Source organism: Astyanax mexicanus, chromosome 1 (assembly GCF_023375975.1).
Source record: "Astyanax mexicanus isolate ESR-SI-001 chromosome 1, AstMex3_surface, whole genome shotgun sequence".
In the NCBI taxonomy this organism is placed as follows: domain Eukaryota; kingdom Metazoa; phylum Chordata; class Actinopteri; order Characiformes; family Acestrorhamphidae; genus Astyanax; species Astyanax mexicanus.
Genome location: NC_064408.1, coordinates 60,985,001 through 61,007,213, shown reverse-complemented (window position 1 = coordinate 61,007,213; position 22,213 = coordinate 60,985,001). Strand labels below are relative to the sequence as shown.

Genomic DNA, 22,213 nt, shown 5'->3' with positions numbered 1-22,213 from the left:
ATGTTTAATTGAAGCTCATTTGTCCATATGATTAATGGAAGATCCTGATTTATTAATGTAACTATACAACTATTGTGTTATACAGTCAGGCTATTTAGTAGTTTTATAAAAGTAAGAAAGCAGATCAAGTGAGCACTGACTTGCACTTGCACTTTTTTTATTCCTAAGCTCCATGCTTCACATCTGCCCACGCAGACCACGTGGTAACAGATCTTATTTGGGGTCTTTAATAAATAAATAATTAAATAAGTCTGAAATGCATTTTTAATTGTATGCTGTTTTAAACGTCCATCACTCTCCATAACAGTAAGTAAATAAATAAAATACTTGGAGTGCTGTGCATGCTATAACATATGAACAGATGTGGAGGGTCCAGAAAGGTCAGTGTGATGGGGGATGAAGATTATGTAAATCTGTGTTTATCATTCCTCTTATAGGAACGCCTCCTAATGAGTCTGCTGCCCAGAAATGTTGCCATGGAGATGAAGGAGGACTTTCTTAAGCCACCAGAAAGAATCTTCCACAAGATCTACATCCAACGGCATGACAACGTCAGGTAGAGAAAGAGAGAGAGAGAGTGAGAGAGAGAGAGAGAGAGAGAGAGAGAGAGACAAAGAGAGAGGAGAATCTTTATAACATGTAAAACAGAATTGCAGTTTAGTAACTTCTTCACATTGTAAATACATTATACTTTTACATATACAGAGTTGTCATTCTCAGATAGGTATGTACTATATGTATTTTTAAGCCTAATTAGGATTTTACCTTAATAAATTACTAAAAAAAATTCCACACAGAAAAACACTGCCATTAATATGGTCCAGGCACACACTAAAAAGTGATTTTGTGTTTTTGTCCATGAAAAAATGTGAACCATCTGAACCAACTTTTACTATACTACACGTGTCAGTTCTCTTTCTACAGTGTTGGTTCATATATATTTCCCATAAGGCTCCTTGCACCACATATTTAAATATTGGAAGTGGCCTCTCCCCTATTTACTATTTTTGTGTTGTCTGTTGCCCAAAGCTACCTTATCCTAGGCATGTATTAGTGGGGTATATGTGTTGATCACCAGGCCTCAGCCTCTTTGTAGGCTGTAAGAGCAAGTTACCTTGTTCTGTGTTACTAGTGGTCACAGTATGTTGCCTTGAAGCTACAGAGTTTACTCTTATGCTGCCCCAGTGTTATGCTGACAGTAATGACAGTTCTTTAAAAAATATGCTACATATGTTGAGAATACCCATATATATATTAAATAAACCAAATTCTTTAAGCCCACAATACTTGAAAAAAAAACTGTTGAGTTAATTAAACTATTGTTGTGTGAACAAAACTACCTAACCTAACTGATTCAAGTTCTCATCTAGCTTTGACTCAGTTAAGTTGAATCAACTTAAAATTGTATGTATTTACAACTATACTGAGTAAAAGCAAAATGATAACTTGACTGAGTTAAGTTGAGCCAATGAATGTTTCTTTTTTTCAGTGCACAGCAGTGCTGCTGGAGTTTTTAAACACTGCATTCACTCACTGTCCACTCTATTAAACAGTACTACATAGCTGCTCCACCTTGTAGATGTAAAGACAGAGACAAAAGCTCATCTGTTGCTGCACAGTTTGTGTTGGTCATCCTTTAGTCATCCATCAGTGGTCACAGGACGCTGTTGCCTGGATATTTCTAGTTGTTGGCCTGTTCTCAGGGAGAGAGCATAGGAGAGAGAATAAATTATTTATTGTCAATTTCTGTTGGCTTAAAAGCCTACTTACTGCACCTCAATACTTCACTCGCCTCCTGAATGGAGCTAATTGACAGTTCATTGAGTTTTTACAGACTGGGCTATAGGTGTCAGTTCTATTGCACTTAAATGGGAATGTGAATGCTGTGTGAGTCAGCAGGAGTCAACAGCTCTCCACACGCACAGGCACACTCTTCAGTCTGGCACCCAGCCAGCGCCTGCACAGCACCCAAAGCTATCGCTATCAACTGAAGAGCTGCTCAATTAACTCTCAGTGCCCACACAAATAAACTGAGAGGGAAAGAGAGGGCAGAGGGTGTCATTGCATAGACAGTTCATATGCATAAAAAGACACACGCACACGCAGACACACACATTTACCCCATAGACATGTCTCAGTCTGCCAAGTCATTTGTAAGTGAAAGATGATGTATGCAGACATCTGTCCTGCCCTAAAGAGCAGTGTGTACATGACAGGGATGTAGTGTGTTAGAGCTCTCCATCAGGGACCTCCAGCATCTGGACGTTTTACAGGTTTAATCTCAGGACTGACATAAGGAATGCTGACCTTCTGCCCCAGGGTACATCTGATGTGTCCTTCCACTGACCACTGACCACTGCAGCTGCACTCTTGATAAAGTCACCTTAACTTAAGTTCCTGAGCAATATGGCATAGAAAAGACCCTACAGCATGTTTCTACTTACAGATTTACTTTATATTGTTGATCCCAGCACAAACTGTAGCTTTTTTGTCCATACCTTTCACCTTTTCTTTAAAACATGAGCACATGCCTATAAAACATGAATTCAAGTTCAGGTTTACAACTGAAACAAGTCAGAGAAGTTTGGGACAGTATGTAAAATGCAAATAATATTTGAAAAAGATTTACTTAAATGTATTTGATTGCAGACAGTATGAACTCAATATATTTGATGGTTTGTCTGCACAATTTCACTTCACTTATTAAAACACATCAATTACTGCATTTTTCAACAAGACAGACACACAGTGCAGAACCACACACTCCACACCTTACAAAGGTTTGGTTTTGGAAGAAGAGGATATGAGTGTTGAACCGGCCTGCCACTGGCCTGCCTGCAGTTCTGACCTAAAATAGTGTGGCGGCTCTGGGTTGTGTGTGTGCCTGCCTGCAGGCATGTTTCTGTTCTCCTGTGTGCGAGGATGACAGGGGTGGGGCATCTCCCTTGGGAGGGGTTATGCAGAGAGGGTGGGCACCACTCTGGATCTGCTGGTGGCTTTTGGGCTATTTGAGCTCTGTGGGTTGATGGTTTTAGCTCTCTTAGTCTTGTTAAAGACTGTAAGTGAGTGGCAAGCCTGTTTAATAAAAGAGCTTATGAGCGTTCATCATGAGTCTCACGGGTCTTCCTTCCTCTTCCACGCCACATTTGGTGTCAGAAGTGACCCTGCTGGAAGATATTGAGCTGCTGGCAGGGGAAATCGAACGGCTGAGGAGGAAGACAGCGGACCAACGGACTAGAGGCAAGGCTCTCCAGCGGAGTGGACTCGGACCTGACGGCGCCAGCGTGCTGTTCGGAGGTCGTGGCCGGGGAGAGGACGACGCGAGCACGACGGCGCTGGCTCCCAGAGCGGATGACGCGAGGACGGCGGCGCTGACTCCCAGAGCGGATGGCGCGAGGACGGCGGCGCTGGCTCACGGAGCGGATGGCGCAAGGACAGCGGCGCCGACTCGCGGAACGGACGGCGCGATGATGGCGGCGCAAGCCTCCGGGATGGCGGGCTTGACGGCTCAACCCCGCCTTACCCCCTACGACGGCAGCGCTGACTGGACAGCCTTCGAAGCTCAGCTTGAGATCGTGGCGGGCGGTGCGGGCTGGACGGACGCCGAGACGGCGGAGGCGGCCGCCAAAATGCTAGTGGCGGACAGACGCCGACGGCGGGGAGAGACACTGGGCGTGCTGGCATCGGAGATGGCCCTGCTAACCCGCCAAGCATACCCAATGTTTCCGCGAGTGGCCCAGAGGAGGCTCGCGTTGGATCACTTTCTGCGCGCCCCCGAGCCGAGCGAGCTGCGCAAACACGTGAGGCTGGCCGACCCGCAGACCCTGGAGTCCGCGGTGGGGGTGGCGGAGCGGTCCGAACTCATCCTCTCAAGCCATCCTGGACCGTGGGGGACGTCGCCGGTTGCCCGTGATTCGCAGAGGTGGGGTCGGAGCCGGTCTGATGCCCAACTGGAGTGATGGCGCTGCGGGGGGGGCGTGGCCACAAGCCCGGGAAACGGAGCCGGGACCACCCAGTGAGGGTAACGGTGGCCCCAGGAACGCTATGCTTACCCTCGGGATCTGCTTCGGGAACTGCCGGACTCAGCGGCTACTTCCTGAAATGCACATTGAATGGAGTGACGGTGAACGCGCTGGTGGACACGGGCTCGTCAGTCTCACTGATACGGCCCGAGCTCGCGACGGAGGTAGCGGGCGAGTTTGTGACTGACAACAGCCAGCGCATCGCTCTCTCTTCAGTCACCGGGGATCCTATAGGTCTCCTAGGGTTATGGAGTTGACGATTGATGTCGGCAAGGGGCCCTTTCAACAACAGTTCTGGGTAGGACGCATCAACGACCCGTGCATGCTGGGCAAGGACCTGCTCTCACACGTCGGAGCTATCATTGACTGTGCACGGGGCTCGGTGCTGGTGACTGGACTCCCCGTAGAGATACGCGACGAGTTAGGGGTAAGTGAACTGGTGGGAGGGAATGTGTGTGATTCGGTGCATGATACGGTAGAGGGTCCGCTGGATGCAGGGTTGAGTGTAGATCCGATAGAGGAGATGCTGGAGCGCAGTTGTGTGGGTTTATCTGGATATTGGCAGGTGCCCCTCGCGGCGGGGGATACGGAGAAAACCGCTTTCTTGCTCGGTTCAGCCCTATGGCATTTCACGATGCTTCCGTTCGGATTGTGTAACTCGCCGGCTACTTTTGAGCGTCTTATGGAGCGTGTTTTATGCGGGGTTCCGCGGTCGTGCTGCGTCGTTTATTTGGATGATGTCTTTCCGCACGGAACCGACTTCGACTCCGCACTGTCTCACCTTGAAATGGTGCTCGGCGCGATTCAGGCGGCTAACCTGAATTAACGCGAATTATCGTGGGCAGTACACGCGCTCAGTGCGAACGTCACACCGTCGTGGGGGGAGGTGGTGCCGCTGGGCCCGATTGCTAAGGCGTTGCGCTCCAACTGGGCTAGTTTTAGTTTGTCCGACGGCGTGCTGTGCCATACCTGGGAGGATCCGGCGAACGGGCGGCGCGTTTTTCAGGTGGTGGTACCGCGGGCGCTTTGGGGATCGGTCCTACGGGGAGTTCATGGGTCACCTGGGGCTGGGCACTTTGGTGTCACCAAGACTCTGAAGCGCCTGAGGCAACGCTTCTATTGGCCTGGGTGTAGAACCGACGTGGAACTGCTGTGACGTGTGCGCTGCCAAGAAGGGCCCCTCGAGGGCACCCCGCGCCCCACTTCACCCTTACCAGTGCGGCAGCCCGATGGAGCGGGTGGCCGTGGACGTGCTGGGCCCCTTTCCGGTGACGGACTCTGGAAATCGCTTTGTTCTGGTGGCGATGGACTATTTCACGAAGTGGCCAGAGGCCTATGCGGTGCCGGACCAAGGGGCGGTCACTACTGCGGATATCCTGGTGCGGGAGTTCTTTTGCAGATTCGGGGTTCCGGAAAAACTGCACAGCGACCAGGGGAGAATTTTCGAGTCGGAGGTCATGGCGGAGGTCTGCCGCACCCTGGGAATCCATAAGACCAGGACGACGCCCCTTCATCCGCAGAGTGACGGACTGGTGGAACGTTTTAACCGCACGCTGGCGGCGCAGTTGGCCATGGTGTCGGACAAGAACCAGCGTGACTGGGACAGCCACCTGCCGGTAGTGCTGCTGGCCTGTCGCTCCGCTGTGCAGGAGACGACGGGATTCACGCCGGCTCTGCTTATGTTCGGGCGCGAACTGAGCACGCCGGTCTCCCTGGCTTTTGGGGCGCCTCCTGACGGGGGCGGGTATGCTTCGGACACGCCCACTTTCGTCTCGGACCTTATGTCTTCGCTGGAATTAGCACACCGTCTAGCGCGCTCCAACCAGTCTGCTGCCGGGCAGAAGCGTGCGTATGACACGCGCTGCTTTGGGGACCCGTTGGCGGTGGGGGCGAGGGTTTGGCTATATAACCCTCAGCGGAAGAAGGGACTGTGCCCGAAGATCCAGTCGGCCTGGGTGGGTCCGTGCTTGGTGCTGTCCAGGCTGGGGGAGGTGGTGTATAAGATCCGGTGGGGCAGACGCACTATGATTGTGCACCGTGATAGGCTGGCCCCCTATAGGCCGAGACTGTCGGACACTGTTGACGGTGGTGCGGAGCCTGCCGGCCTTGCACTCGTGCCTGACCTGAACTCTGGCTCTTCGGAGCCGCTGGCAGGCGGTGCCGTGCCCGGTCTCTCCAGGCTGCCGCGGGCACGGAGGCCGCCCGCCCGCCTTAATGACTTTGTTTGCGACTGATTGTAAAAAAAAAAAAAAAAAAATGTTCTGTTGTACACAGGGTTTGTGTTGGGTTGGTGGGGTCGCCGGGACGGCTGACCCTTGGGAGGGGGGCTATGTGGCGGCTCTGGGTTGTGTGTGTGGCTGCCTGCAGGTATGTTTCTGTTCTCCTGTGTGCGAGGATGACAGGGGTGGGGCATCTCCCTTGGGAGGGGTTATGCAGAGAGGGTGGGCACCACTCTGGATCTGCCATCTGGGAGACACACAGCTGGGTTGGTGGCCTTTGGGCTATTTGAGCTCTGTGGGTTGATGGTTTTAGCTCTCCTAGTCTTGTTAAAGACTGTAAGTGAGTGGCAAGCCTGTTTAATAAAAGAGCTTATCAGCGTTCATCATGAGTCTCACGGGTCTTCCTTCCTCTTCCACGCCACAATAGGAACAAAATAACACCTAAAACAGTTAATCGAGAAGCAATGTCAACTTTGCAAAGTGGAAAATGTTTGACTGACACAACTTTTTAGGAAAGTTTTTCAGGCTTGAAATGCTGAAGTGGATGTATATTAACAAATGAAATAGTTGACCAGATACAAAATGAGGTTCATACTGTCTGCAGTTAAAAAAGCCAAAATATATGCAAGAAACACTGCGTTTTTATTATTATTATTAAAAATCCTTTAAAATAACTCAATACACATTATGCCATTATTGTCTAAACCGCTGGTAACAAATGCCCAATTAATAATTTTTCCTCCCCAGTGTCATGTGACTCATTAGTGTTACAAGAGTCTCAGGTGTAAATGGGAAGCAGACTGGTTAAATTTGGTGTTTTGGGTACAATTCTTTCATACTGGCAACTGGATATTTAACATGGCACTTCATGGCAAGAAAAATCTCTCAGGATGTGAGAAAATTATTGCTCTCCATAAAGATGGCCTAGGCTATAAGCAGAGTAAAACTGGGATATAGCACGATGGTCAAGGAAATACAGCAGTTTTCCAGGATGGGTTCCAATCAGAACAGGCCTCCCCAGGGTTGACTAAAACAATTGAGTCGTTGTGTTCAGCGTAATACACAGAGGCTGGCTGTAAAAAAAATAGATGCATAGGTACTGCCAGCAGTGGGAGAAGTAGGTGGTCAGCCTGCAGTGCTCAACACCTCACTCTGTCTGCAAGGCCCTATACTAGAAGGCAGCCTCTTCTGACGCTGATGCACAAGAAAGCCTGTAAACCGTTTGCTGAAGACAAGCAGTCCAAGAGCATAGATTTACTGGAACCATATCCTGTGGTCTGACAAGATCAAGATAAATTTGTTTGGCTTAGATGGTGTCCAGCATGTGTGGTGGCATGCTGGTGAGGAGTACCCAGGCAACTGTCAGTTGCTTACAGTTAAGCATGGTGGTGGTAGCATCATGTTCTGGGGCTGTATGATTGCTTCCGGCACTACGGAGCTTAATTCCAAAATTTACTGTGACATTCTAAAGCAGAGCATGATCCCCCACCTCCAGGAACTGAGCTGCATAGCAATTTTACGACATAATAACAACCCCAAACACACCACCTAAGCACCTGTGGGGAACCCTCAAACAGCAGGTGGAGGAGTGCAGGGTCTCTAACATCCACCAGCTCCATGATGTTGGCTATTTTAACTCAGGGCTGTGCTTACTTTTGTTGCCAGTGGTTTAGACATTAATGGCTATGTGTAAAAATCTACACTGTTATACAAGCTGTACTCTGACTACTTTACATTGTATCAAAGTGTCATATCTTCAGTGCTGTCCAGTGAAAAGGAATAAAATATTTACAAAAAGTGTGAGACGTGTATTCACTTTTGTGACACATTGTATAAGGCTTTTTACAATAAATGTTATCACTAAGCAGCTTTACAGAGATCTAGGGCTGGGCAGTATGGATAAAAAAATATATATCTTAATATTTGTTTGCTAAATGATGATGTGCATTACATATCTCAATATTTGTCGTCCCGTAAGGTAATAACAAAAGACTAAGACAACTAAGGCAAAGCTACATGTTCCAAATTAGCCTGAACCTCTTTTGAGTAAGCACTGGGTCAACAGTACCAAGAAAAAAACTCCTTCAGAGCAAGAGAAAGAGGCCATGGTAGGATCCAAGGCTTGAAAGGGAATCCAGTCCTCCTCTGGCCAGCACTGGATACCATAACAAATACAGCAGATAGCAGAACAATTATCAGAACAATTATAATAACTGGACAGAGAGTGAGATAATGAGGAACTGTGACTAATGTGAGAGCAGATTATAAATTATGAGAATGTGAGCGATCGTCGGACACATGATAGTGTTAATGTGAAAGTCCATGCAGGTTAAACAGGCATGTGCACAGCTGTGTGCAGTGTGGGGGGAATTAATTAGTTCAGGGATCCAGGACAGCATCGCAGCAGCCAGTAGGGTAGTGGAGAACCAGTCTGGGCAACACCTGGGCAGAACTGGAAGAACAGGGCATCTCAGTACATGGGAAAGAGATAAAAAAGAGTAACAGAAGGGGTTAGAATGACATAAATTTCATCTCATGCTATTACAACATAATGTTTTTTCAGAATTAACATGTATAGAGAGTGAGAGTGGGGGAGAGTGAGGAAGAATGTGGGATAATTGTGGGATATGTGTAAGACCTCTTATCTAATCAGGAATAACCTGCAGGGGTGATATCACAATTGTTCACACTTTTCACCCCTGTGAACTGAAATGCATCTGGAACTTTGCATCTACTGTAAATGTAATTTTACACTTTTTTTAAATTAAGTATAAATTTCACGATTACATTGTAGTTATGTTATCACTTTCATGTTTTGTTGATTTGTTTACACATACTGATAAATTAATATGCCTAACCTTTGCGCAAGCAAAGGATGAGACATAGCCTCACCCATTACTTGCTAGGGTATTCACTCTCCTCAATGTGTCGAATTTAGCAAATACTGTAAACAGAACTTTTGCTCAAACATAATGTCCTTTGTAAAAATAAAAAGTTTTAATATAGCCTACAGTACTTAAATACTAAGTTTATTTTATTTTAAAAGTTTTACTAATAAAAAAAATCCAAGCAAACTAAAAAACCTTTCTGTTTCTGTCTATTAACTTTTTTAAATATACATAAGGATATCATGTAATTGCAATTGATTATTGGAATTCTACTAATTTAAAATGGCATGGTTATCTGTGAGGTTTATACGATTATCTATTATTAACTGTATCAGTATCTGATATGGTATCTGGTATCTACTGGGCAGATATTGTTAGTTGAATAACCATCTGTTTTTCTTTCCTTTTCAGCATCCTGTTTGCTGACATTGTTGGGTTCACCAGTTTGGCATCTCAATGTACGGCTCAGGAGTTGGTCAAACTGCTGAACGAACTCTTTGGGAAGTTTGATGAGCTTGCTACGGTAAGTGGCCATACTGATGTTTAAGTACATATCTTGGTATGAAAGGTAAGGGAAAAAAGGACATAAAATTCTAGGGGTGTGACGAGATCTCACACCCCTAGGGGGAGAGATACATTCTGTCATTACTAGCCCACCGCGCTCCGCAAAACCAGCAAACTGATTGGCTGTTTCTCCTAAGAGAATATTTATTTGGGGCTTTCATTTGGCACCCCCTTTAGTGCAGCGCCCCTATGCGTCGCATAGGCTGCATACCCCCTTTTTAAGTTGTATATCTGGCTGCATTTTGGCTCCAGTGGAAACAATAAACGGTAACAGAGTGACCAACAAGACGTAAACCATATGTAAATACTGTAAGTAAATCCTACACGTGACTGTTTGATAGGCAGTTGTACTAATCCCTTAGCTGTGCTGTATTAAAAAAAAGGTCTGTCTGTTTGCACTTCAAGCATAGGCTTAATATGACTGATTATGGTTATGCATAGTTAAATTACAAGAGATTTAGGAGGAAAAAAAACACAAACCCTAGGCTTAATATGACTGGTTGTGGTTTGCACTTATTGTTTGCACTATATAAGACCTAGAAAACTTTTATTTTTATTTTTTATTCTTTTTCTTATTTCTATTTCTTATAGAATCAATGTGTGAGAGAAACCAGTCTGTTAAGTTTGCGTTATATGATTTTGTCAAATAAAACTCTAGTTTTCAAGCCATTTTTAATTTTTGATGTTTTCTTTAAAATTTTACTTTTAAATCTCGTCTCGTCTCGTTCTCATGAACCCAGTATCGTGTCTCGTCTCGTCTCGTGATATTAGTGTCTCGTCACACCCCTGTAAAATTCTCTTATCCACAAGCAAATATATAAGCAGTGTTTCGCTAAAGCACAATTTTTAAAACTATACTCTAACTGGTTCTAAGAAAATACTATAAATTTGCACAATACCTAATATATTCTGCAAAATGAAGCACTACAACCAATTACATATAGCATTATCTTAATCAGACTCTTGCACAAAATAGTGCACACTTTTTTCAGAGGCTGTATTCTCTGTTGCGCTTCTCGCATTGTTAGCTTATGGTTGATGATATGATCAACTAGGGTTGCTCTGATTTTATCTAAAAGTTGTTTTCTCCTTTTCTATGAACTCCTCTACCAGCTCTACCTCTACCTCTCACTCCACCTCTCACTCTTCTTCCCCCTCTTTCTCTATCTCTCACTCTTCCTCCCACTCTCACTCTATCCCTACCAGATCTACCCCTACCTTTTACTCTTCCCCGTCTCTCACTCTTCCTCCCACTCTTCCCCTACCTCTCACTCTTCCTCTCACTCTTTCTCTCACTCTTCCTCTCACGCTTCCTCTCACTCTTCCTCTCACGCTTCCTCTCACTCTTTCTCTCACTCTTCCTCTCATGCTTCCTCCCCCTTTCACTCTTCACCTCTCAGTCTTCCCCTACCTTTCACTCTACCCCTACCTCTCACTCTTCCTTCCAACTCTTACTCTTCCTCTACCTTTCACCCTACCTCTAACTCTCACTTTTCACCTCTCACTTGTCCTCCCCCTCTCACTCCTTCTATACATGCTCTAGCTCTCACTCCTCTCCCCCTCTCACTCTTCCTCTACCTTTCACTCCTCACCTTTCAGTCTTTCTCCCCTCTTACTCCTCCTATACCTGCTCTATCTCTCACTCTTCCTCCCCCTCTCACTCTTCCTATATCTGCTCTATCTCTAACTATTCCTTCCCCCTCACTCTTCCCCCCCTCACTCTTTCTCCCCCTCTCACTCCCCCCTCTCACTCCTCACCTCTCAGTCTTCCTCCCCTCTTACTCCTCCTATACCTGCTCTCTTCCTTCCCCCTCACTCCCCCCCTCACTCCTCACCTCTCACTCTTCCCCCCTCACTCCTCACCTCTCAGTCTTTTTCCCCTCTCACTCCTCACCCCTCACTCTTCCTCCCACTCTTCCTCTCCCGCTACCAGATCTATCCCTACGTCTCATTCTTCAGATTACAGTTGATACTGGAAGAGAGAGAGTGGGGTTCTGATGGTGATGCAGAGGAAGACATTTCAGAATGTGAAATTTGGAGTCTGACACTGAGTTTGAAGAGTAGAAGTATATAATGTATACATTACACACAGTGAAACTTTAATTCTTATGTTATAGTCTGGTTTAGTGGGGCTAATGTGTTGTTCAGACAGATGTTATGTGTAAACTGACCTGAGTAGGTTTTTTTGCTGATTATTTTGTTATTATAAAATAAAAGAGCAGAATTTCTATTCATAAATGTAACATATGTATGTTGTTAATATCACTTGAGCAATTGGGATGAAGTAAACATCTGCTAAGTATTATACTCGAATAAGTTTGATTATTCAAAAAAAAAATGCATTGGGTCCTGTGTAACAAAAAAACAAAGACTTTATAGAGGTTAAGATCCATTTGATTATGCCAGTAAAATTTATGAACAATAAAGAGTCTTTTTGAATAGTTCTTTTCTAGAGCACAGTGAGTATACAATTATTATCTCTCACAGAAACAATTATTTGTTCAGTTACCTGCATACATCCACTTAGATTATTAATAGCAAAGAAATGGACTGTGCTTAAAAGTTGAGAAAATAACATAAATAACAATAAATAATAATTACTTTATTCAGAAACTGAATTCTTCCTGAAACTAGTTGATACTACCATAAGAGTCTGGTCAAGGTGCAGCTTGCTTAGGGACATTTACCCCAATATCGGGTGTGCTCTATGAATATTTTTGATGCACAATTTCTGCATCAAATTTCACCATACATTTTTTCTATTAAAGATGTATAGTCTACTAATCCTGCACTCAGAAAAGGAACAGTTCAAATAAATTATTAAAAGCTAGTTTTACCATGACATTCCAGTATATACACATCCAAACATTTAATGGCAGTATTTGCTAAAATGGTCCTTTTACTTTATTTTCAAGAAATGTCTTGTTCTATGCTGCACTTGTTTTCTTTAAGTCTTCCTTGTTTTAGATTCACATTCTTTCTGTTGTGTTATTCCCCTGCTCCTAGTCCTTCTGTTGTTACACATCACTAAACCCTTTGCTAAATGTATTAGTTTCATACAGAGGTTTTATCTATCTCATAGTCTTAATAATCTCAGTCACAACAGAAAATATTACAAGTTTTGAAGCTAGGTTGAAACCCTGGAAGCAGCTGGAGAGTCTCTCCTGCACAGATGGGTATGTGTGTGTGTGTGTGTGTGATGTGACAAGGGGTTTCCCATAGCACTGAGATGGCAGATGGTACAAGACAGACACACACACACACACACACACTACTCACACTCCCACACACTCCCATACACACACACACACACACACACACACACACACACACACACATAATCCATCCTCCTCATTACAAATGAATTTTCTTTTATTCTGGCTGAAAAGACAAATTCTTTATTCAACACTCTCTTCTCTTCTCTCTGTACCCTTTTTTTCATATTTTACACACCATTCGTTTATGTGTGTATAGGTACTAAATAAATACAGATAAACTTTGGATAAAAATGTATTTTTCATTTAGTGATTTTGTGCATTGGAATTATTGAGTGCATAAGTAAAAACTGGGAGATTTTACATAGCAAGAATACATATTTTAGTATATACATGTATTAGACTCTTTCTCAGCCTGTGTCTTTAAGCTCCTCTTTCTCTCTGGCTTTCTAAGGCATGAGTGGGAGGAATTCTACTTCAATAGTTTATCTCAGAATTGTATCCCCCTCTCTGTCTCTGTCTCTCTCTCTCTCTCTCTCTCTCTCTCTCTCTCTCTCTCTTTCCCTCTTTCTCTCTCATCTGCCTTTTATTATTCTACTGTTTTTTTTTGCTTGTTCTCTGAGCAATGGGATATCCCCAACCTCTAGTGCAGTATTTCCCAATAATGATATGCAAAACAAAACACACACACACACACACACACACATATATGCTCTCAGTTTATTGCAATAGCATGCAATAGTGAAATTTATTGCAGTCTGAATTAAAGGTGCATGCACAGGGATTTGCTTTAACAAAGAGCCAGCGTTCATTGCCTGAGGAATTATGACTACAGTATGATTTAAAAGAATTACTCATGACCTATCACTAAACTCACTATCACTACAACAGTATAGTGTATTACAAACATTATTGACATTCTGTGAAATAATGCCCATCATGCCACTGTGTGTGTGATTGACAGGAGAATCACTGCAGAAGGATAAAGATCCTGGGGGACTGTTATTACTGTGTGTCAGGCTTGACTCAACCCAAAGCTGACCACGCACACTGCTGTGTGGAGATGGGCCTGGATATGATTGACACCATCACGTGAGTGTTTGCCCAGTCTTCCTACATAATGCAAAAGCACGTCTCTGGACAAGACTGAATTGCTGGATACGTCTGCTGATGCTTCTGATACACCAAAGCATCAGTGTGTAGAAAAGGAAAAATGATCTTCTACGTCTATAAGATTTTTTTATTTTTAGAAATAAAAGTGATAAAAGGGTTCACTGGAGTGATGCCATTTAAATGTTTGCTAAAATATATATGCTTGTTCTATATTGTCATAATTACTAGATTAAGATAGATTTTTTTATTTTTACAACCAGAGACTGTAAAAAAAGATGGACGCCATGTCGCCGTTCCTATTCATTTAATGAAAATGAAGCCAAAATCTTCCGCCATGTTGGTATGTACAGTATAAGCAGAGGTTACACTAGCTGTTGCATTTAAATAATAGAGGTAGAATTACAGTATATAGGAAAAAAACGTGATTGAAAGTTGTCTGTTTTGCTATTGAAACCTATGTGGTGGGTGGGGTTACATAGCTTTCTGCAGCCGAAAAGCAGGGGGCACCCGACCTGTGGTGGCTTCACTTCTGAAAGACGATGCTCTGTTCAGCTATACACAGTCTATAATTACAACAAATAAAAAGTTTACATAACATAATTTTTTTCACAGGTCATTATAAAGCCACTACTAGATTGAGTTAAGTATTTCTCCTTCAAAATGAGCTGTAATACAAGCCCACTTCCAGTTTAAATATCTAAAAAAGACATTCTTGTGTTCAGGACAGTATAATTATATTACAACTGCTCTGAAACATCTGCACAACATTCTTTTGACAAATGAGTTTCTGTAACAGCAATTTAAATGCAGACCCTACTACTACTGTCATTTGGATTGCATTGGTTGTTATGAACATTAAATCAGCTTTTAGCCGTTGATAAAGATGGTAATGAGACAAATCTTTGAATGGTACAATATTTAAAGTGAGAGATAATGCGTTTTTGGTAATTGCTATGGTTGGTTTGAATAATTACTCACTTCAAAGAGGTTTGATTTTATTTGTGTTTTTGTTGCTGCCTAATTGATGAGGGAATGCATGAGGGAATGTGAATATAGTAGAGCTACAAAGACCTCCATCACTTGTTAGCTCCATTAGAACCAAAGAAGCAGAGTAAAGGCACTGAACCTGTCTATGTAATTTAGATTCTTACGAAAAATAACTAGTTAATGATCATTGTTCAGTACTGTGAATGTGTGACAGTTAGCTAGAGTGAGTAATGGAAGCCTTGGGCGGCCCCTGCTTTATTACATTAATATAATAATTCAGTTTGTTCTGTTCTTGTACTGTGTGACCAGTCAGTGGTCATTTCCTCATCTGGTCTTTAAGATGGCTTTGCTCTCTTATCACCTCACACAGGTGCACACACACACACACACACACACACACACACACACACACACACACAGGCAAGTGAAGGCTTTTTTTTATCTCACATTGACATTCTGGAATCTCAGGCTCTCAAGCTTTTACTGCTTCTGCTCCTCTCTCTCGCACACGCACACATATGCGCACACATACACTCAGTCAGACTGGATTGCTAAAAATAAACCAAGCAAACCCTCTCTCTCTCGCTCTCTCTTTCTCTCCCTCTCTGTTGCGCTCTGTCTCTGCTGGTAAGCTGTGAGGTGACAGGAGAATCCCCTCTGTGCTTCCATACCAGAAATGTGTCTTTATTTTTTCTCATAAAACATTTAACCAAACCATAAAAAGAGAGCCATATTTTTCAAAGTTCATTTGAATACAAAAACAGCTAATATTCAGATTTGATCTGAAATTGATGCACAACATGTTGATTCCTGTAGAGTGTTATTGCCGTTATTGCTCTGAGAGTGTGTGGGGCAGTCTTAAGAGTATAAGCATAATGCATCATTATGTTATCTATAAAGCAGGTAACACTTTACTTGGATGGTCCATTTGATGCCATTGTTGATGCTCAACTGACATTCAACTAACATTCAACTGAATGTCTATTAAATGCAGCTTAACCATATGATTAAAAATAGAACATAATCCTACACCTAACCCCAACCTTAAGCATTAATTAACCCTAAAACCTAACCCTACACTTAACCCTAACCCTAAACCTAACCTAAACTTTAAATCTAACTTTAAACCCAATGCTAAAATGTTAAGATTAGAGTTTGGGTTAGAGTTTGATGTTGGGTTACATTCAATAGAGAATCATTTACATGTACCTTTCAGTTCAAATGCATTTAATAGACATGAAGTTGGATGCTCGTTGAATGTCAGTTGAGCATCATCAAATGGACCATCCAAGTAAAGTGTTACCATTGAAAAATTTCACAACATTTGTCGCTGTGTTTTTGTGTGTACATGTAATAACCTTTAACCACTAAACTTTGAACATGACTTTTAACATGAACATTTGTAGTAGTTATAATGTCACAATTAAGAAAAATTAATGATGTTTGTATTTTTCTCTGTATTTGTCCTTATATCTGTTTGTGTGTGTGTGCAGGTCTGTTGCAGAGGCTACAGAGGTGGATCTGAATATGCGTGTGGGTTTACACACGGGCCGTGTGCTGTGCGGAGTGCTGGGGTTAAGGAAGTGGCAGTATGATGTCTGGTCAAATGATGTCACACTGGCCAACATGATGGAGGCAGGAGGACTTCCTGGGTCAGTGCCAGTCTCTGAACAACCACTTTATCCTACACACCCAGCCAACACTGACACTGACTTTAACTTTACTGAAATCTACACATACTGGGCCCTATCTTACACCCTGCACAAGGTGCATTATGATGCTCATTGCTATCTTACATGCAGGGGGCAGTCTGTTATCACGGCTTATGCCTGCGTCATTTAAATAGCAAAGGTGCTTGAGAATATATCAACACAGATGGGTGTGGTGGTCTCGAAATGAGAAGTGTTCAGGTAAATTTCTGATGTATTGATATCTTGGCAATGGAAAAACAGGTGACCAAAAACAATCTAGAAGTCAACTGATGTTTATTGCTATCTTGGCAGTGAATTATCACCAGGTGCACCCCCAATATCTCTATACACCCCGCTTGGTGCGCACACATTAATACACAGCAGTGCACAAACCCATAGCGTGTGCCTCTTGGCAACTAAGCAAATCTTTACATCAACAATAGACAGAATGAAGGGAATGGCAAGTGATACACTGATTGGTTTAGTCCACATCATGCCAGAAACACACACCATCAATAATTAAGGAATTAGAACAGGCCTTATGTACATTTTGAACCTCACAAGACATACTTTTTCTGTGGTTACAGTTGCAAAGACACACTGACATGCTTTAATTCAAGCTACAAGGTTTACAGTTAAGGCTCTCCTATAGATTGCTAAAAAGGGCCCGCTGACTTAGTGTCATATGCAGTTTATAAAACATTATTTTGCAGATGGCCACTTACAGTGCTGAATCAGTACTTAATCAGACTAACTGTACCTAATCAAAAAATCGGAAAAGCAGATTTAGAAATAGGTTTTGAATTTTCGCAGTAGAAATTATTTGCTAATTCATTTGGCATTAAATTGGTTTTTCCTAAGCTTTAAACATTAAACATCTTATTTAATGCCAAATACCAAAACTGTATACTGCCTGTACAAAGTAAATATTTTAAAAAATCTGTTTTTAAAAATCAGCATGTTTTCTTTTTTTGCTATAGAAATATATGATGTTTGATGTTGAAATATATCTATATGATATTTCTCTTTTCTTTAAACCAGTGCATCTCATCTACCATCACCATTTGTCTGAGACTGTTACTTATAACAGGACAATGGAGGCACGCCAGTTTGACACAAGAGTCAATAAGCTATAGATCCAAAAAGAAGTGTTACAATTAATAAATGGTTAAACATGCTGTGATGAGCTACACTTACAAGTAGACCTGTCACCATAACTTGTATCACAGTATCTGAGGAAATTTGTATGATACACATTGAGTATCATCATATTTTCACACACAGTCAAAATGCTTTAGTAGCTTCAAAAAGTTACTTAAATACAGTGATTTCTATTCAAAGTTTGCTTTTGGTCAGTGTTTTTAGGCACTGATGAAATCCACAATGCATATCATTTATCACAATAACAGATTCCTAATCATAATGCATTTATAGCTTTTTAAAAGAGCAGTGAACTTTGAATTAAAATTTTAGATATTCATACAATTAAAATGGAATATACAACATGTTTAAATATCCTTAATATGCTAAATAAATAAAACATTAAAACATTTTTTTTAAAACAAATTCTCTCCTAAGCTCTCTTTGGGTCAGCAAAAATGATCAACCCCATGTTCATATATTGTATGATAACACACCTATCATGACAGGCTGTACTACAATGTGCACGGCCCTATCGGCTCACTCAGACTAAGATCGTGTAATGATACATTCGCTCACAAACTGGGCCACTACACCACCAACAATACATTCCTCCAGCTCACACTCCATCTGTGTTTTCCACAGTAAGGTTCATATCACCAAGGCAACCCTGGAGTGCCTGAACGGAGATTACGAGGTGGAGCCGGGCTACGGCAGCGAGAGACACACCTTCCTCAGCAAGCACGCCATCGAGACCTTCTTCATCGTGCCCTCACACAGACGCAAGGTGACACACACACACACACATACACAGAGACACACACACAAACACTGAAACACACACACTCATGCATTTATGCATTTACCATACACAGACTAAAACACTTTTAGTAATGTGCAAATAAATGCACATTAGAAATACAGTGTTACTGGAGCACAGTGCATCTCAGTAGTGCTGAACATGGATACCACAGTATAATACAACAAATAAAGAATTAAAGTAATTTCATGATACAACAAATGTAGAGGTATAGTGTAGTACAGGGGCCGGTGTGGCTGCAGGTTTTTATAGATGCTTATGTTATTAGTTGTTTGAAGATTGACCCACTGATTAAACAAGAGGAACCAGGTGTGCTGCTGATTGTTAAGGACTAAAGGATTAAAAACCTGCAGCCACACCGACCTAATGTGGATGAGATTGGACAGCCCAGGACGAACAGTTTTAAGAAACGTTTTTTTTCCCCAAGAGCCATCACATTACTAAACTCACACATGCACTCATCCTTTTGCACTTTCTTTACTTTATATTATTATAATTTTTTTGTATAAGACTTTATATTATATGTATGTTTGCACTGAAAAATAAATGGCTTTTAATCTCATTGTACATGTGTATATTGATAATAAAGGCATTCTATTCTATTCTATTCTATTCTATTCTATTCTATTCTATTCTATTCTATTCATGATCTCTACATTGCCAAATTTCTTAACTACTAATATTTATGTACTTTGTAACATGTTTTATTGTAAATCATTTTGAATACAACCATAAATATGATAGAAAGTCAAAATTATTGCAGGTCAATCATAATCTCTGTCATGTGTGTCAGAGTTCTGTAATACTGTGTATTACAAGCAAATGTGTTCCAATACCACCATACCTGCCAATCATAATACAGATGTATTGAAATCTGCTGAGTATTGGCCAGAATTAAACTACTTAATACTTATCTTAAAAATGAGTTGTTTTTAATCGATGGAATTCACTTTCAATAAGCATATAAACATAGGCTGTTCAAACTATTTAAACACTGCATTATCCCACAGAAGATCTCATAATAATTAAATAAACTCAAAGTATGAGTGTGCAATATTTTAAGCTATGTAAAATCTGTGGATCAAATGTTTTTTTTTATGATATCTGATCCAGCACTTTCTGTTGTCATCAGCACTGTACCAACACTGACATGACATCATTAAATTACTGTAAAGGCATAATAAAATGGCTTTTACTAAGACATTTCAAAATGTTTTATGTTATACCTTGCATCTAAAGTTTTAATAAATTATATTTTAGGAAATTTCACTAATATGTTGACTGTGGCAGTTTGCAGTTTTTGGCTACATTGTAATTAAAACAAAAAAAATTGGACTGATAGAAAGTGTAGAATGTAGCAAAAAATGCTATATATATTTTTTTTAATATAATGCAGCCCTTTACAAAACGAATTGTCTACTAGCACTAAAGCTGTCATTGTCAATTGGTTGTTTGTAATGGTAATTAAATTAAACATGTTAATTGATGAAAGCTGTAATTTACATTTGAGCTCTTCAGACCCTCTCTACACATGAACACACACACACACACACACACACACTCATGCCCATGTGCTGCTGGTCAATTTGACCTCAATCTGTTCCTGGAAATGGAGTCATTCAGATAAGCCCCTCTTTATATCCTGGTTTATTTTTATACACTTTATTCCTCTCGTATTCACTTCCTCAGCTTAGATCTCTTTTTTTAGCCCTTTGTCATTTGAATAGTACTGATATCCATTCTGCATCTTTTTTACCACAAAGGGAAAAAAAAAACTCTCTCATTTTCTCTCTCTTTAGATCTTCCCCGGTTTGATCCTGTCGGATATTAAACCCGCAAAGAAGATGAAGTTTAAGACAGTCTGCTATCTGCTGGTGCAGCTCATGCACTGTAGGAAGATGTTTAAAGCCGAGATTCCTTTCTCCAACGTCATGACCTGCGAGGATGATGATAAGGTGGGGGTTTCTGTGTTTGAGTGTGTGATGGGTGCACATGATTATACATGTTTATTTTCACATTGCTCTTCACGAGTGTGAAATGGTTGTTCGGATTGGTTTAAAGATTAAAAGCTTTGGAGGATGTTGTCTCATCATTACACGCAGCGTGCACATACAGAAACATGCAGAAGTGTACACACGCATACACGAACACACAGTTCTAATCTGGTCTGCTCACTGATATTCCTCTTGAAGTTGAGTGGATGACTGCAGACTCTTAGCTGATAAAGTGCTATGATATTATAGTTCAGTCAGATAATGTGTGTGTGTGTGGTTTTGCCACATTTGCAAGACAAATCATCATAGAAAAACTGCTCCAAACTTAAACATCTGGATCAAGACAATTATCTTGGATCTATATATTGATCTGTGTTCTGCACTGTAGATTAATACTGTAAAACTAAAGTCATCCAAACTATTCCACAAAAACATGAGTAAAAAGTGTTTAACAAAAAAAAGGTAAAGTCACCTGGAATTTAGGCTTTCAGTTAACAGCTGTGCTGAACTTATTAAGAGTTAATTTCTTCTCCACTTAATGTGTTTGAGAGCATCCGTTGTAAGGTTGTGAAGAGGTAGAGTTGGTGGTATACAGTGAATAACCCTATTTGAGTCATGTTCTAATCCATATTATCGCAAGAACTCCTCAAATAAATAAAGAAAAAAAAAATGACTAGGAAATGAAGGTCAGTCAATCTAAAAAACTCCAAAAACTTTTAAAGGCTCTTCAATTGCAGCAGCCAAGACAATTAAACATTATGATGAAACTGGCACTCATCAGGACAGCCAAAGTAAAGAAAAACAAGAGTTCATCAGAGTTACCAGCCTTATATAAACAACTGTTTCAAAGCAACAGCCAAATTATTCCACATATTAATGTCTTGTCGGACACACAAAGGATAGCAACAGACTTCAGTTTGCTGTTGTATTTTTATTTTTTGATATTGTAATGAAAGGGAAAATAAATAAACACAAAAGGTGATCATTAAAACATGAGTTGAAACAATAGTTTTAAGAATTAGTCTTTGTAAATAAATAACTATATATTAATGCTCATGGTGGCATGGTTTTATCATTAATTAATGCCCTTTAAGCTCATATGCAGTTGTACCAATGGTTCTTCTTTGTGTCTCAGTTTACATGTGTGTGCCCATGTGTGTGTGGAGCCTCTAGAGCCTGTTTTAATTCGAATTAATCTTAGGTTATGCCATTAAAGCATTCTCTCTGAGTATCTGTGTGAAAAGTGTAGTTCAGTAGTTCAGCAGTAGTTCAGTAGTCTCAGTAGTTCAGGACAGGAAAAAGCTCTTGAGCATTGAGTAATTCTAAATGAGGTTTCAAAATAAAGGTGGCTGCTTCATAGGGTTTCTGGAATTGCTGGTCGCCTGGGATTTTCAGCACACCAGTCTCTAGAATTTACTCAGAATGATAATAAAGAAACAACATCCAGTAAGCAGCAGTTCTGTGAACAGAAAAGTCTTATTGATGAGTAAGGCCAACGAATGGCAGCTGTTTGGAGCTGATAGAAAGGCTACAGCAACTCTGTTTATCTGTGTTAAGCAG

The 22,213-nt window shown here is 41.6% G+C and overlaps 1 protein-coding gene across 1 annotated transcript in view; it reads left to right on the top strand.

Annotated features, from left to right (window-relative positions):
• Positions 1-22,213, top strand: part of adcy1a (adenylate cyclase 1a) — a 60,034-nt gene that overhangs the window by 20,303 nt on the left and 17,518 nt on the right. Inside the window, exons 3-8 of the mRNA XM_022686387.2 lie at positions 438-556; positions 9,541-9,652; positions 13,873-14,000; positions 16,502-16,660; positions 18,485-18,626; positions 20,459-20,614. Coding sequence (XP_022542108.2) covers positions 438-556; positions 9,541-9,652; positions 13,873-14,000; positions 16,502-16,660; positions 18,485-18,626; positions 20,459-20,614 — 816 coding nt within the window. The remainder of the gene's footprint in view (positions 1-437; positions 557-9,540; positions 9,653-13,872; positions 14,001-16,501; positions 16,661-18,484; positions 18,627-20,458; positions 20,615-22,213) is intronic.